Raw genomic sequence first — 13,593 nt, forward strand, 5'->3', positions numbered from 1 at the left:
TGCCCAATCCACATGAGAAAGAGACCCCAGTCAATTTACATGCTCTTTCTCGCTAATCTAAAGATCCTAGTAATGGCAGCTCTGATTTTCTGTGATAAATAGATAACCATCTAAAAAGTTCCACCTCTGCATTTATCTCTGCGTCTGTGGCTATCTTAATGGAAAAGATAACATTTGGAATCATCATAAAAGAGGAGATTTCACAAGTCACATTTATTGGTGAAATCTAATTACCAACAATATAATACTAGCATAAAACACCAGTAAAACTCTGAGTTGTTGAAGAGAAAAACAGTCTAGAATGTTATTTCTCATATGCTAGTTTTCTACAAGCTGTGATTTGTTTAGTTTATTTTTCATCTCATGGACCGAGGGTTTGAATCCCACTGTTGCATTCAGAAATTCTGTTTTCTTACTAAGGATATCCCTGAATGTTAAAATTGGTCCTTTAATGACAGCTAGCCATACTATAAAGAAAGGACAGAGACAATATCATGCTGCACATTCATTATCTTTACCTACTGGCTTTGACAGTTCTGGATCTCTTAACTTGAACTTATATCTCCAATAGGTCAGACTGAGCATCCATGATATTAGATCATAGAAATGTACCAGAAGGCTTTGCTATGATGCAGTATAGGTGGTATATAGATACATCAGAGTATATATGAAGTAGAATGCAGCAGAGAAATATCAAAGTTTACTTTGCGAGTGTTGCCTTTTAATGACTACTTCATTAACATGCATATCATGTGTATTTCCCACAGAATCAGAGGCAAGAGCTTTGGCCAAAGAGAGACAAAAGAAAGACAATCACAATTTAAGTAAGTTCCTTGTTTCTTTTTTTAAATGGTCAATTAACAATAGACAAGAACCAATAGACTGCATCTTTGTGGTTTTAAAAGCTTACTTAAACCATTCTCATAATAATGGAAGGAAAATATAATTACTTATATATCTCCAAATGTCCAGGTGACCTTTCTGCAGAGGGAATTAGATATTTATTTGTTATTTTAAATATTTGTTATTTATTTATCAGATATTTGTTTTTTTAAAAAAACATTAATTTTATACCCTGACACTGAGCAGATTTTGTAAGGAATTTAATAATTTTCCATAGTATTCGTTTAGTTTCTGTAATATAAAAATACTATATTCTTATAAAGTTACTGTATATATGATTCCTTTACATTTTAATCCAAATAATTTTTGGCTGGAATCAAAAAACCAAAGTGACATTGAAAACATCCAGTAAGATAATAAAGTCACTGATTATTTGTTTCTTTTTCACCTTTAACATAAATAGTAAAGGGCTAGTAAGAAACTATTTTAATCTAGCATAGTTAATCTAATCGTATCTTTATCATTCCACTGTACCAAAGCCTTCCCCTGCTTCCAAAATTAAGAAATGATTATGAATGATATAAATTAAAAGAGTTTATGTGTTAGCTGGCAGGAGAGCATTGTTAAGTCTATGTAAATAGATGTAAATAATAAAATATATTCATTGTAAAACCATCTAGATACTATGCTTAATCTCAATTTTTAACCAAACGTCTTTAATATTGTTGGCTTCTCCATGTTTAATATAACAGAAATGTAGGTACACAGATATAAATTATTTTAAAAAGTCATAGTTTTTTAAAAATTTCAGGAGCTCTTAATGTATTTATTCTCTAAAGGACTTTTGCTATATATTTATGCCAAAATCTTTTGTGTTATGACAATTTCTAAATGGAAAAAATATAATTTAAAACAAAATTAAAGTGTTTCTAGTTTGATTTTTGGAGTCCGTGGATGCAGCTTAGAGATGTTATTCTGTCCAATTCATGCTGTGTTGATAAATCTATTGTAGAATATATTTCTTTAATTGAAATAAGCGATAATAATATAAGTGGTTTGTTATTTTTTCAAATGTTCTCTTCTGTCAATGATTCCTAACTTTATACTGCTTTCTTAAAAGTTGAAAGAAGACGACGATTCAATATTAATGATCGCATAAAAGAACTTGGTACTCTGATACCAAAGTCAAATGATCCGTAAGTATATAATTTTTTTTAAAAAATCCCATTTATATCCCGCCCTTCTCCGAAGAATCAGGGCGGCTTACAATCTAAAGCACAAATCAATGTGCTTAGCAATAGCCTTCATTCTATGTATATGCCTGCTTATTAGGGCTGTCGGGGCCCCCCTAAGCGGTCTTATTATAAAGTCAGCTTATTGCCCCCTACAATCTGGGTCCTCATTTTACCTACTTCGGAAGGATGGAAGGCTGAGTCAACCTTGAGCCTGGTGGGACTCGAACCTGCACTAATTGCAGGCAGCTGGTGTTACTTAAGGAGGCATTAGCCCACTGCTCCACCAAGGCTCTTTTAAATTACTCTAAGAAGGTACATTGCTTTTAAGAAATGATTGGATATGAGTTCTATTTAGCAGAATTACCTCATTTTAAACTGTACATGTAACAATGGAGGAAGAGGAAAGAGGGAGGGAGAGGAGAAGAAGGAGAAGGAGAAGGCTGGGCTGCTTCACTTTTGGGAAAAGTATACCTTTGAATATAGACCCTGCCTATATTAAAACTACCTGTTTCTCATTTATTCGAACAAGCTGGCCTGGCCTGATGGGGGAATGTTAGGGTTTTAATGGGTTTTATATTGCGATTGTTTTAATTGGGCAATTATTTAATTCTTTTTTTAACTTTTGTATTTCTATTTATATGCCCTGTGCACCGCCCTGAGTCCTCCGGGAGAAGGGCGGTATATAAATTTAATAAATAATAATTATTATTATTATTATTATTATGATATTGTAAATATTCAATAATGTTCAAAATAGTTCTCGTATTGTCCCTTAACTGTCTTTTTGACAGAAAGCCAGACTGATCTTCATGAATATATGCCTGTAAAACTTCATTTAATCTTTCTAAAAAAAACTGCAGCAAAAAGTTTATAGTCATTGTTTAATAGTGAGATTGGTCTGTAGTTCTTTATCTTCGTAACATCTTGACCTTCCTTCTGTTAGTAAAGCAGTATTAGCTTCTTTCCAAGTTTGAAGTATCTTTCCGCCCCTGTAATATATCATCCATTATACCCTTTAATGTCTGAAGAAGTTCATCTTTAAAGCATTTATAAGGCCATCTGATTAGACCCTGCCTATAATTGGCAGAGCACCTGTAGCATCCTGACCAAGTGTGGCTTCTGTACCACAAGCACACCTCTATGCATCAAGGCAAGGTGATGCACTCTGTGTGTTAACCAGAAGTGTATTCTACCTATTAGTAGTGAATGAGCCATCCACTCCCTCCTGTACTAAATTTAATATTTATTTTGTTGTAACTATTTTTGTTTTCTGGCTTACTCAACCATATTTTTGGAGAATGTAGTTTTTTGCATAGCAGTTGTATGGGTTGTGTGCCTCCTTACCACCACAGTTCTTCCTTAAACTAAAGAACCATTAAGACATACTCAACTGCTGACAGCCATATGGTCTGCTTGGCACCAATATGGAGATGCCTTGCCATTGGTCTCTTTTGGGATGTTTTTGTGCGAAGAGGTTCTCAGATGGTTAAGAAGCCATTTATCCATTACCAAAACAATCAACAGTGTAGTCTCCTTCCCTTTATATTGAAAGAATGCAATAAAAAGAGTAAGAGGATTCATGTTCTAATTCACCTAAATACAGTTCCTCCTTTCAAAGTAGATACTTGCTGGAATTATTGTGTTCTTCCTTGAACCTCTTGCTTAATAAATTTAACTCATCTGAACTCAGGGAGATTTGCTTCTACATGAGCAAAAAGCCTGATAGCTTTTTGACTTCACAGTCTAGCTGATCCCAAAAGTGCTTCTCCAAAAGGCAACTGGATTTTCTTGTTTTATTTTTTGTTTATTTTTGAAAACTTTTTGCTTCACAACCAAGAATTTTTTCAGTTCTTCGGAAGCAAAAGGTTTTCAAGGAAAAAAAAACCCCAAGAAAGTCCAATTGCCTTTTGGAAAAGCATCACTGGGACATCCATGTTGTGGAGGATTCAGTATCTTCATAGACAGTCTACCTGAGCCTGCTTAGCTTCTCAGGCCAGGCAAGGTTAACTAGGTGTTTCTACCTGCTGTGATTAGTGTTTCTTTATAGATATAATGATCTGGATTATTCTTACAGAGACATGCGTTGGAACAAGGGAACTATTTTAAAAGCCTCTGTGGACTATATCCGCAAACTGCAAAGAGAACAGCAACGGACGAAAGAGCTAGAGAACAGACAAAAGAAACTGGAACATGCTAATAGACATCTTTTGCTTAGAATACAGGTTTGCTAATTAGTATATAAAGGTTACAAGCCGTGTGATTTGATTTCTTGAGTTTTTAAATTTCTGAGCAGGGGGGTGGACTAGAACAGACATGTCAAACTCATGACATCACATGACATCACACAATATATCGGGACAGTTTTGCTATTGCTAGCAATGGGGTGGGTGTGGGTGTGGGTGTGGCTTCCACGTGATGCGGCCAGCAGTTTGACATCTCTGGACGAGAAGGTCCAGCCAAGGTCCCTTCCAACTCTGTTATTCTATTCTATTCTATTCTATTCTATTCTATTCTATTCTATTCTATTCTATTCTATTCTATTCTATTCTATTCTATTCTATTCTATTCTATTCTATTCTATTCTATTCTATTCTATTCCCCTTTCCTATCAAGGTAACTAATGCCTCTATTGAAGTGAGGACAGAATAAACACTTGGTTAAAAACCTAAATGAAAATTCATGCTAGAATTACTACTACATAATGTAATTAGGGTTTGTTTCCAGAATGGTTCTAGAATATTAATCTATCTGGAAGCAATTATTATAAGTACACGAAAGCTGTTTTTGGATAATTCTATTTGTAATTCTGCAAAAGATCATAAATGTTAGATTATAAATTTTTGTGCACACAAAACAGGGTAGGGTTGAACATTTTGCCATCCCTTTTGTGTGCACATGGAGTAAATGAAACATAAGAGTTTTCATTTTATCACAGATTCCAACTTCACCTGATTCCTAGAACTATAATTATCATGTGCACCTGTGCCTAAGCACATAAAACTTCATCTTGCAAAATCCAAGGTGCTTAATTGATACTTGGCCATAGAACTGATGATACATATAACAGCAGGGTCAGGCCAGAAGCAAGATTCCATTTCCTCATGTTTACAGATACAGGTCATCCTTGATTTATGACCAAAATGTCTGTGGCTAAGCAAGACAATTGTTATGTGAATCGCACCCGTTTTTACTGCTTTTGCCATGTTTGATAAGCGAATCAGTGCAGCTATTAAATGAATCATATGGTCATTAAGTGAATCTGTCTTCCCCATTTGACTTTGCTTTTTGGGAACTGACTGGGAAGGTCGTAAATGGAAATCATTTGACCGTGGGACACTGCTGGCATCATAAGTACAGGCCAGCCTCCATATTTTGTTCAAGTGACCTTGAGGACGCTACAACAATCATAACAATCTTTTTTAAAATGGTATTGCAACTTTATGCTTAAGGAATGGTTGTAGGTTGAGGTATATTCTTCATGTTCTAGGCGTATTGGCCATAAGTGGCAACAGGTACTTTAATAGTTACTTGATAAGGAACTTGAGGCAAAATCCTAGTATGCTTGGTTGTTTTAGTGGCACTTTGCTACAAGTTAGATAAGATGTTGGTATTCAGTGCCCTAAAAGGAATAGAAATCCCACCTATCTTCCCCCTCCCCCTTAATCAAATTCTAAGGCTTGAATTTGATATAAAATAGTAGAATTCTTTATGTATGTTGTTGGAAAGCTCCATTTGTGCAAGTGCAGGATTAGGTTTTGCACACACAAAAAACCATCCTTTCCTCTCTCCCGCTGCTGCTGCCGGTCGCGGAGCTGGAAAGGCTTGGGACCGTTGCTGTATCCCACTTGCTAGGAGAAGTATTAAGAGCAAATTTTTAATCATACAGGAAGCAGCCTTATAGAGAGCATAATGGACCTCCACTCTGAGACTGAGTGAGGAGAGGAAATTGCATGAAAGATATACCAATCTTCGTCTTATTCTCAAACAGATACCAAAAGCTGCTTCCCTTCCCGCATATATAGTAATTTCTTAATGTTGGCACAATAATTATCTTTTATTCCCAGTGTGCTCTACGGGCACTTTTCACTTTGGTGACTGCCCTTTTTTCCATAACTTGCGTCTAGAAAGAAACCTACACTGGATGAATAATATAATTACTTGTAAGAGGGTTTGGAATAGAAGGCTTGCCTGCTTTTAAGAAAAATGTTAAATTCTAAAGTTGCCGTTCTTTTTAAACCCATTCGATGTATTTCTTGTTTTTCACACCTCTTCGTAACAGGAGCTTGAAATGCAGGCTCGAGCCCACGGACTTTCCATCCTCCCAGCTACGGGCCTTTGCTCTCCAGAAATAGTAAACCGGCTGATCAAACAAGAGCCCGTCCTTGACAACTGCAGCCAGGAAATCCTACAGCAACATCACCCTGAGCTTTCTTCCACAACCACTCTTGACCTTACCGATGGCACCATCACTTTCAACGGCGGCCTGGCAAACATGACAGAATCGTCCACAAGCACTTATGCTGTCCCTCCCAAAATGGGATCTAAGCTGGAAGATATGTTGATGGATGATACTCTGTCTCCTGTTGGGGTTACTGATCCACTCTTATCGTCGGTCTCTCCTGGGGCTTCAAAAACAAGTAGCCGCCGGAGCAGCGTAAGCATGGAAGATACTGACCATGCTTGTTAGTGGATATCCTTAGACAGGCCTCTCACAAACTTCTTCATTTCCTGATCGGTAGATCAAAGTAATTTGTTCTTTTTTCTCCCCCCCCTAATATTTGAATATATAAGTCTACAGATAGTTCGGCGTATGTGACTTTTTTAATGTTTGAAAAGACTTGTACATTGTTTTATAACTACCAGTGCTTCCAAAGTATAGTACTGTATCTGTGAACTAGACTCATCAAGGAACTCCAATTGATTTTATCTCTTCTCAGAAGCAATAGATGTCTACAGATCACCAAGATCCACTAAAGAGGAAACTTCAGTATAACTCAGCAAAGTGACTTGGAAGTGAAATGAAGAAGAATGTATAGAAACCAAAAAGAAAATTAGCTTTGTATAAACTATTTTTCTGTTGACTTAATAGTGCCTCCTTAAAAAAAAGTATACAATATCTATTAATTCATATAATCTTTCCCAAGGCGATAGATAATATACATGTATCAACAGGTACAGAAACTAACTGATTTTAAGTACAGTTCAGCTAGATTTATTGCAAAGGAGAGATATCTAAAGATTCAGTCATATTTAAGTTCATATTATTATCCACTGAGTGAACACTCTTCAAAATTAACGTCTCACCTTTTCAAAAAGCATTGCTTTTAAATAATCATGAGGAAATTATTTTAAAAAATACTGTACAAGAGTTCATAATACAAACTTAGTATTTTTCTCTCAGTGGGGCATAAAAAGTATTTCTTTTTTAAAAAATATGGGGTACAAATATCTGACTTAAATGAAATTTCATTTTTCTTGAGTCAACATTTCATTTTGAATACGTTTTTATAAGAAAATGCCTCTAGCCATTGCATCAAGTTTTTGACACTTAAATTCCACTGAAAGAAAGCCAGTTTAGTGTAGTGGTTAAAGCGCCAGACTAGAAACTGGGAGACCATGAATTCTAGTCCTGCCTTAGACACAAAGCCAGCTGGGTGACCTTGGGCCAGTTACTTTCTCTTAGCCCTAGGAAACAAACAAGGGCAACTCACTTCCAAAATCTTGCCAAGAAAATTCCAGGCGGTTGCCAGGAATCAAAAACTGACTGAAGGCACACACACAGAAACCCCGCTGAATGGATTGTTTTACATTTTTTGTGCGCATTTCAGTATAAGCTTTGGTGCAGGTAACCTGTCTTTTCACGAGTGGATTTGTGGCTATTTTGTATATTACAGTCTTCTTTGAAAGGAATGTTTTGACACAGATGGTTTAAATAGTAATGCAGAGTTAATGGAGTTAACAAAACAGAGCTCAGTATAAACAGAAAGTCTGGGTGTGGGGGAAACCCCAACATGTTCCTTTTTTTTAGTGAGAATAATATTGTTGAAAATATGATTGCTATGTTCTTTCATACCCTATTACACTTTTCAGCAGTCGTGTTGGAAAAAAATACTGTATCTTCAGGTGACTGTCTTGAGCCCAACAATGTTAGATTTAACCATGCAACAGTGTTGTTGTAAGAGCATGTTCTGTGCATTATCTACTCTGATGTAGGCCTATGCAATAATAGTAGTGGCGCCTGTATTATTACCTTGCCTAATTATTTTATACAGAGGTTGTATAAGCTAACCTGTTGAGCAAGAGATAAGCTTCCTCCTTAGCATGGAATCCTATCTCCTGAAGAATGAAGTGCCTTAAATTTAGCTGTAATCTTTATGAACTATGACTGAAGTGTGATGTAGGAGAAATTGACGGGAGAAGGGAGGGAATCACACTGGGGGTAGTTGTTGGGCTGAGGTCATGAAACAAAGAGTTTCTGATCCTCCCACAGTCCTTGCATTTCCTAAAGTTTTTGACTCCCATGTCTGGATTTTCTTTGCTTATATATTCAGGAAGTCTGGGCTACTGGACAGAGATAAGCCTTTAGAACAGGGGTCTTCAAACTTGGCCCTTTTATGACTTGTTGACTTCACGGTGGATGAGGAATTCTGGGAGTTGAAGTCCACAAGTCATAAAAGGGCCAAGTTTGAAGACCCCTTCTTCAGAATGTTAGTGAGAAAAGATGATCAAGTAAAGTGGTAAAATAAGGCTCTGCAATCATGAGCCTGCCATGCACTTTTTGCTTTATGAAATCTGCTTGAAACCATTAAGGCCAAATTGTGCTGCTCTATAAGTTGAGTTGCAAGTGGAAGTGGGGCTGAGGCCTGTTTTCAGCTTTGCCGATCTTTTAGAGGCAGAGAAGATGACTTGAAGTAAAGACCTTTTCTTTTAACCTCAACATATTTTTCAGCTCATCAGTGCTCAGTTTGCTCCAAACTGACTACCTGAATGCTGATAATACTTAAGAATGTTTGGATCCAAATGATAGGAAGAGAAATTTGAATGCTTTTGTTGCTGAGACACCTTAATCAGCTCAATATTTTTTGCAAGTTAAAAAGGTTGCAAAACAGTATAATCTGGAAATGAGTATTCAGCCCATGCACAGCAGATACCTCAAGTTCAGTAGCTGATGATCAGTCTGTTGTTGCCATAGATCTATTTTCCCCCAAACTGATGCCCACCATAGAGGTTCCCAGACAGTATTTGGAGGCACAAGGTTGCATGAAACTGCCATATACTATCTAACTGTAGTTAGCATTTTATTGTGGACTGGATTCTTGATATTTTTGTTTTTATAACTATTTTTTAAGTTTATCTGACTTTGGGACAGAATACTGTTCAAAGCCTAACGAAACAGGCCATAGCTTGATCCTGAGCAATGTCAATGGTTTGTATTATAAGGTAGGTTTTTTTTCCTTTTTAAAAAAAGTGAATAAAGAGCTGGATCTGGCCCTGCTTTGCAGGAGTCTGCTTTCTTAATACGACATTTTCTCTCCTTTTAACTTCAATGCAAACAGTGTAGATTATACATATTAAAAGACATATTTGCTTTTTTTTTTTGCACAACCCATTTCATTTAATGTAATTGTTGGAATGTCCATTATACAGATACAATGAAGGTCTAAGGCTGTTTTCAGTACATACAAGGGTGGGGATTAAGGGCGGGGGTGGGTGGCAGAAGAGAGACGGAGTTTGTAATCTACTCTCTGAATTTTGTGGTTTTTATCAGGCATTATTTTTATGGGCTTTCAAATCTGCCTTTGCGCACTAAGGACTAGAAATGTCCTTATTTCTTCTGGAGTGGAAAAAAAAGAGAACCTAAGATTTTTAATAACAGAAATTCTTTTCCGGTGTCAAGTTCTGTGACTGCAACGTAACATATACATAACCTCCATGGTGAAACAAGGCTGCTTTTTAAGAAAAGCCATTCTGCTGGATTCTGTTTTGTAGTATTTTGAATCAAGAAACAGACACTTAGACTTAAACAAAATGTAACTGTGCCCTGTCATTGAATTTAGAGCATCTCACAGCTTAGTGGAAATACAATCTATCATTTTAGATTCCCTTGGATGAAATTTTTGCATTCCACAATTTCTGTTGTATGTTCTTTAGAATACGGAGCATTTTGTCATTTCAGTCTGCAACATGATATATTTGGCTTTTCCTCACTAGCTACTCACTATTTTTCTTTGGATTTTCCTTTTAATATGCTCACATTAGAGTTTTCATATTTGTAGTTCATGCAAATCAAATCTAGGAGACTGGTGCCAAACTTTTCAAGTGTAACATATGGCCTCAGAAGATTTTTTTTGTCCATCATCATCTAGAACAAGGGTCCCCAACCCCTGGTCCATGGACCGGCACCGGTCCTCACCATGCCAGCAAGTGGGCCGCACAAACAAGCAAAGCGACATCCTTGGGATGCAGGCAGTATTCAAAACCACACCCCCTCTTGTCTGCGAAAAAACCTTTCTCCATGGCACCCGTGCCCAAAAGGTTGGGGACCTCTGATCTAGAACCCCAAGTCCACAATCTGAGCAGGTTTTCAGTGTGTTGCATTTTTAAAACAGAGATGTCCGGGCCATCAGTTACATGGGAGAGCATTAAACTCTACTCAAATCTCAAAGTACAAGGATTCCATGAACCCAGATGAGAAAAATCGAAGAGAATCCTAAAATGGCTGCTCAGTCATGGAGTTCAATTTCATTTTTGCCAAAATCACAAAGACTTATTAGTGCCATGAGCAGCTTCCTTACTACTTTTAAGCCGTTATAAAAAGCAATACTAACTTTTGCCTATAAAGCCTTTAGGAGAAAAACAAACAAACAACAAAGCACAAAATAATGCACTTATCACATGGTTGGACACAAAATGCACTGGTGAAAAAAATAAATTGGTAGAAAAGGCCTCTGTATCATGAAAAAGTGATATGAATTACTGCCTCTAGTTCTGGCTGTTTAGCACCATACTGTTATTCTTTTCATCTGCTGTTGGCTGCAGCAATAAGTTGTGTATGATCCATCGCACTGTAAATTATGGGTCAAGTTAATGTAAGCCAATTAAATAATTTGAACTGTTCCTAATAGATGAATTAAAGTGTTTTTTTATGTAATGACTTTATAATTCATGTAGAGTACAACTGAATGATCTGTTTTAAATCAAAGAATGATTTCTGGTGTTAATCTGTGAATATGAATAACAAATAATCCCTTGATTTCAGAAATTTGCTTCATATGAACTTTCCTTCCTTCCTTCCTTCCTTCCTTCCTTCCTTCCTTCCTTCCTTCCTTCCTTCCTTCCTTCCTTCCTTCCTTCCTTCCTTCCTTCCTTCCTTCCTTCCTTCCTTCCGCCATCTAGTGGGCTTGATGTGACACTACAATGCATTGATTTTGCATAATTTGCAGATAGTAATATCATTTTTCATTTTTTCCAGCAGCATGAGTAACTATCTAATAAACAGTTTACAAATAACTTTTATGTTAAAAAGCAGCCCACTTGCATAAATAGTGGCAATCGGCTGAAAGCAGACATGGTATCAATCTTTGCACTCTTAATATTTTTTTTTAAAAAAAACCTGCATAATATCTTCCTGGTTGAAGCCATATTCACGTTTTTCTGCTGTGCATAATTTTTAGCCTTCAGAAATACCCATTGTTTTAACAGAAATGGCTAAATAACTGGCAGACATACATCTTAAAATTTAGTTAGCACTGAAACAAACCTAAACTCAGAATACACAAATGACTAATATCCCAAACTGCCTGATAATGAGTGGAAGTAAACATTTTTGGAGTAAGAACACTTCTTGAACCAAAATATTTCATAAATGGTTTCTTTTCACATTATGTCCAGGATCTGTCCTATAAACTTTTACATACTGCTTTAAAAAATTTATTTGACATGGTACCCAATTGAGACTAATCCCATTTCAGAATTACAAATCATATGTTTTCCTAAAAATGAAATTTGGAATGGAACTGGAATTCATGCTAACATCTAATTGTTAGATCGCAGGTCGCAGGAAGAACGAAGGCAGCCGGGTTGTGTAGCAGACCTTTATTTAAGCTTGGTGGTGTTTCAGCTTGGGAAAAGGGTTTACCTGGCATGCTTATATACCTGCCCAGGTGAATGCCAGCCAATGGATTCAAACCTGGGCTTCCCGCCACTGCAGGTAACCAATCACTTTAAACCTCGGCTTCCCACTGGTACGGTTATAGCCCGGAGCTGTCAAACCTGTTTGAACCAGGCTTTCCCGCCAATTGCGGTTATAGCCTGGAGCTGTCCAGCTCCGAGCCGCCTGCTGTGCTGACAGCTCGTGTATGCTGGCTGCATACACTACACCCCTTCCCCCCTAGGTGAGGATGCTACTATTTTTCCCTTTCCCCCCCTTGTAACTATATACATTTATTTACACATTTTTATTTCTCTCCCCCTGCCTTCGCTCTCAAGACTGCACGTAGTCTGAGAGGTAAGCTGGGGCCTTGTGTGTCCTGTTGGACCACCTCAGGTTTGCCCCTTCAGTTGGAGTGATGCTGGGGCTTAAGTCCATTTTGTTGTCATCAGTCCTCTTATGCTGGTTTGGAGGGGTGCTGCATGTAGATACTGGTGATTCAGACTCGGGAGCTTAAGGGTCCTTCAATGTGGGGCCGGCTGAGTTGTGGGATTACTGGTGTTATTGGGTCAGCAGTTGCCCTGATTCCGCTGTCCTGTCCCAGCCTAAGCCAGGCTTGACCCGGTGACCCCCCTTTGTCACTTCTGCTGTTTTGGGGTGGCCCCTGTTCTCCTGATTTCTCCTGATTCTTGTCACCTGGAATTCTCTCCAGTGCCCTTGGCCTCAGCTGGTCTAGATGTCTTCTCCACTGGAGTCCCCTCTCTACCCTTACGACATAAGAGAGAGGCCCAGTTTTGTCCACCACCTCCGCAGCTACCCATGGGTGGCCTGTGCTGTAGTTCCTTGCCCATATGGCATCCCCCAATGTGAAACTTCTGTTAATAGTTGGGGTTCCTACGTCTGCTGCCACTCTATCTGGGTGTAGTCTGTCCAGAGTGGTGATGAGACGCCTCCCCCAACGCAGTTCGGCTGGGCTCTTGCCGGTTGTGGTACAAGGTGTGGAGTGTTGATGGAACAGGAATGTGGCCAGCCGTTGCTTCCAGTCCCCCTGGATGATGCGTTTGAGGGCGTCCTTTGTGGTGCGCACGAAACATTCTGCCAACCCATTACTGGCCGGGTGAAATGGAGCAGAAGTGACGTGCCTAATCCCCAAGGTCCTTAGGAACACCTGGAAATCCAATGAGGTAAATTGTGTCCCGTTATCGGATATTATTACATCGGGGAGACCATGAGTTGCAAAAAGCCTCCTTAGCACCTGGATGGTCCCTGTCATTGTCATGTTCCCCACAGGCACCACCTCTAGCCACTTAGAGTGACTATCTACCACCACTAAAAATGAATGGCCCTGGAAAGGTCCGGCATAGT

The 13,593-nt window shown here is 38.2% G+C and overlaps 1 protein-coding gene across 4 annotated transcripts in view; it reads left to right on the forward strand.

Moving 5' to 3' along the window:
- MITF (melanocyte inducing transcription factor) overlaps positions 1-8,324 on the forward strand; it is a 178,094-nt gene extending 169,770 nt beyond the window's left edge. For all 4 annotated transcript variants that reach the window (XM_083355175.1, XM_083355177.1, XM_083355176.1 and 1 more), the window contains 4 exons: positions 768-824; positions 1,964-2,039; positions 4,153-4,300; positions 6,358-8,324. In XM_083355175.1, the coding sequence (XP_083211301.1) occupies positions 768-824; positions 1,964-2,039; positions 4,153-4,300; positions 6,358-6,765 (689 nt within the window). In that variant the 3' untranslated portion in view covers positions 6,766-8,324. The remainder of the gene's footprint in view (positions 1-767; positions 825-1,963; positions 2,040-4,152; positions 4,301-6,357) is intronic.
- The last annotated feature ends 5,269 nt before the right edge of the window (positions 8,325-13,593 follow it).

Source organism: Vipera ursinii, assembly GCF_947247035.1.
Source record: "Vipera ursinii genome assembly, chromosome: 2".
Taxonomy (NCBI): domain Eukaryota; kingdom Metazoa; phylum Chordata; class Lepidosauria; order Squamata; family Viperidae; genus Vipera; species Vipera ursinii.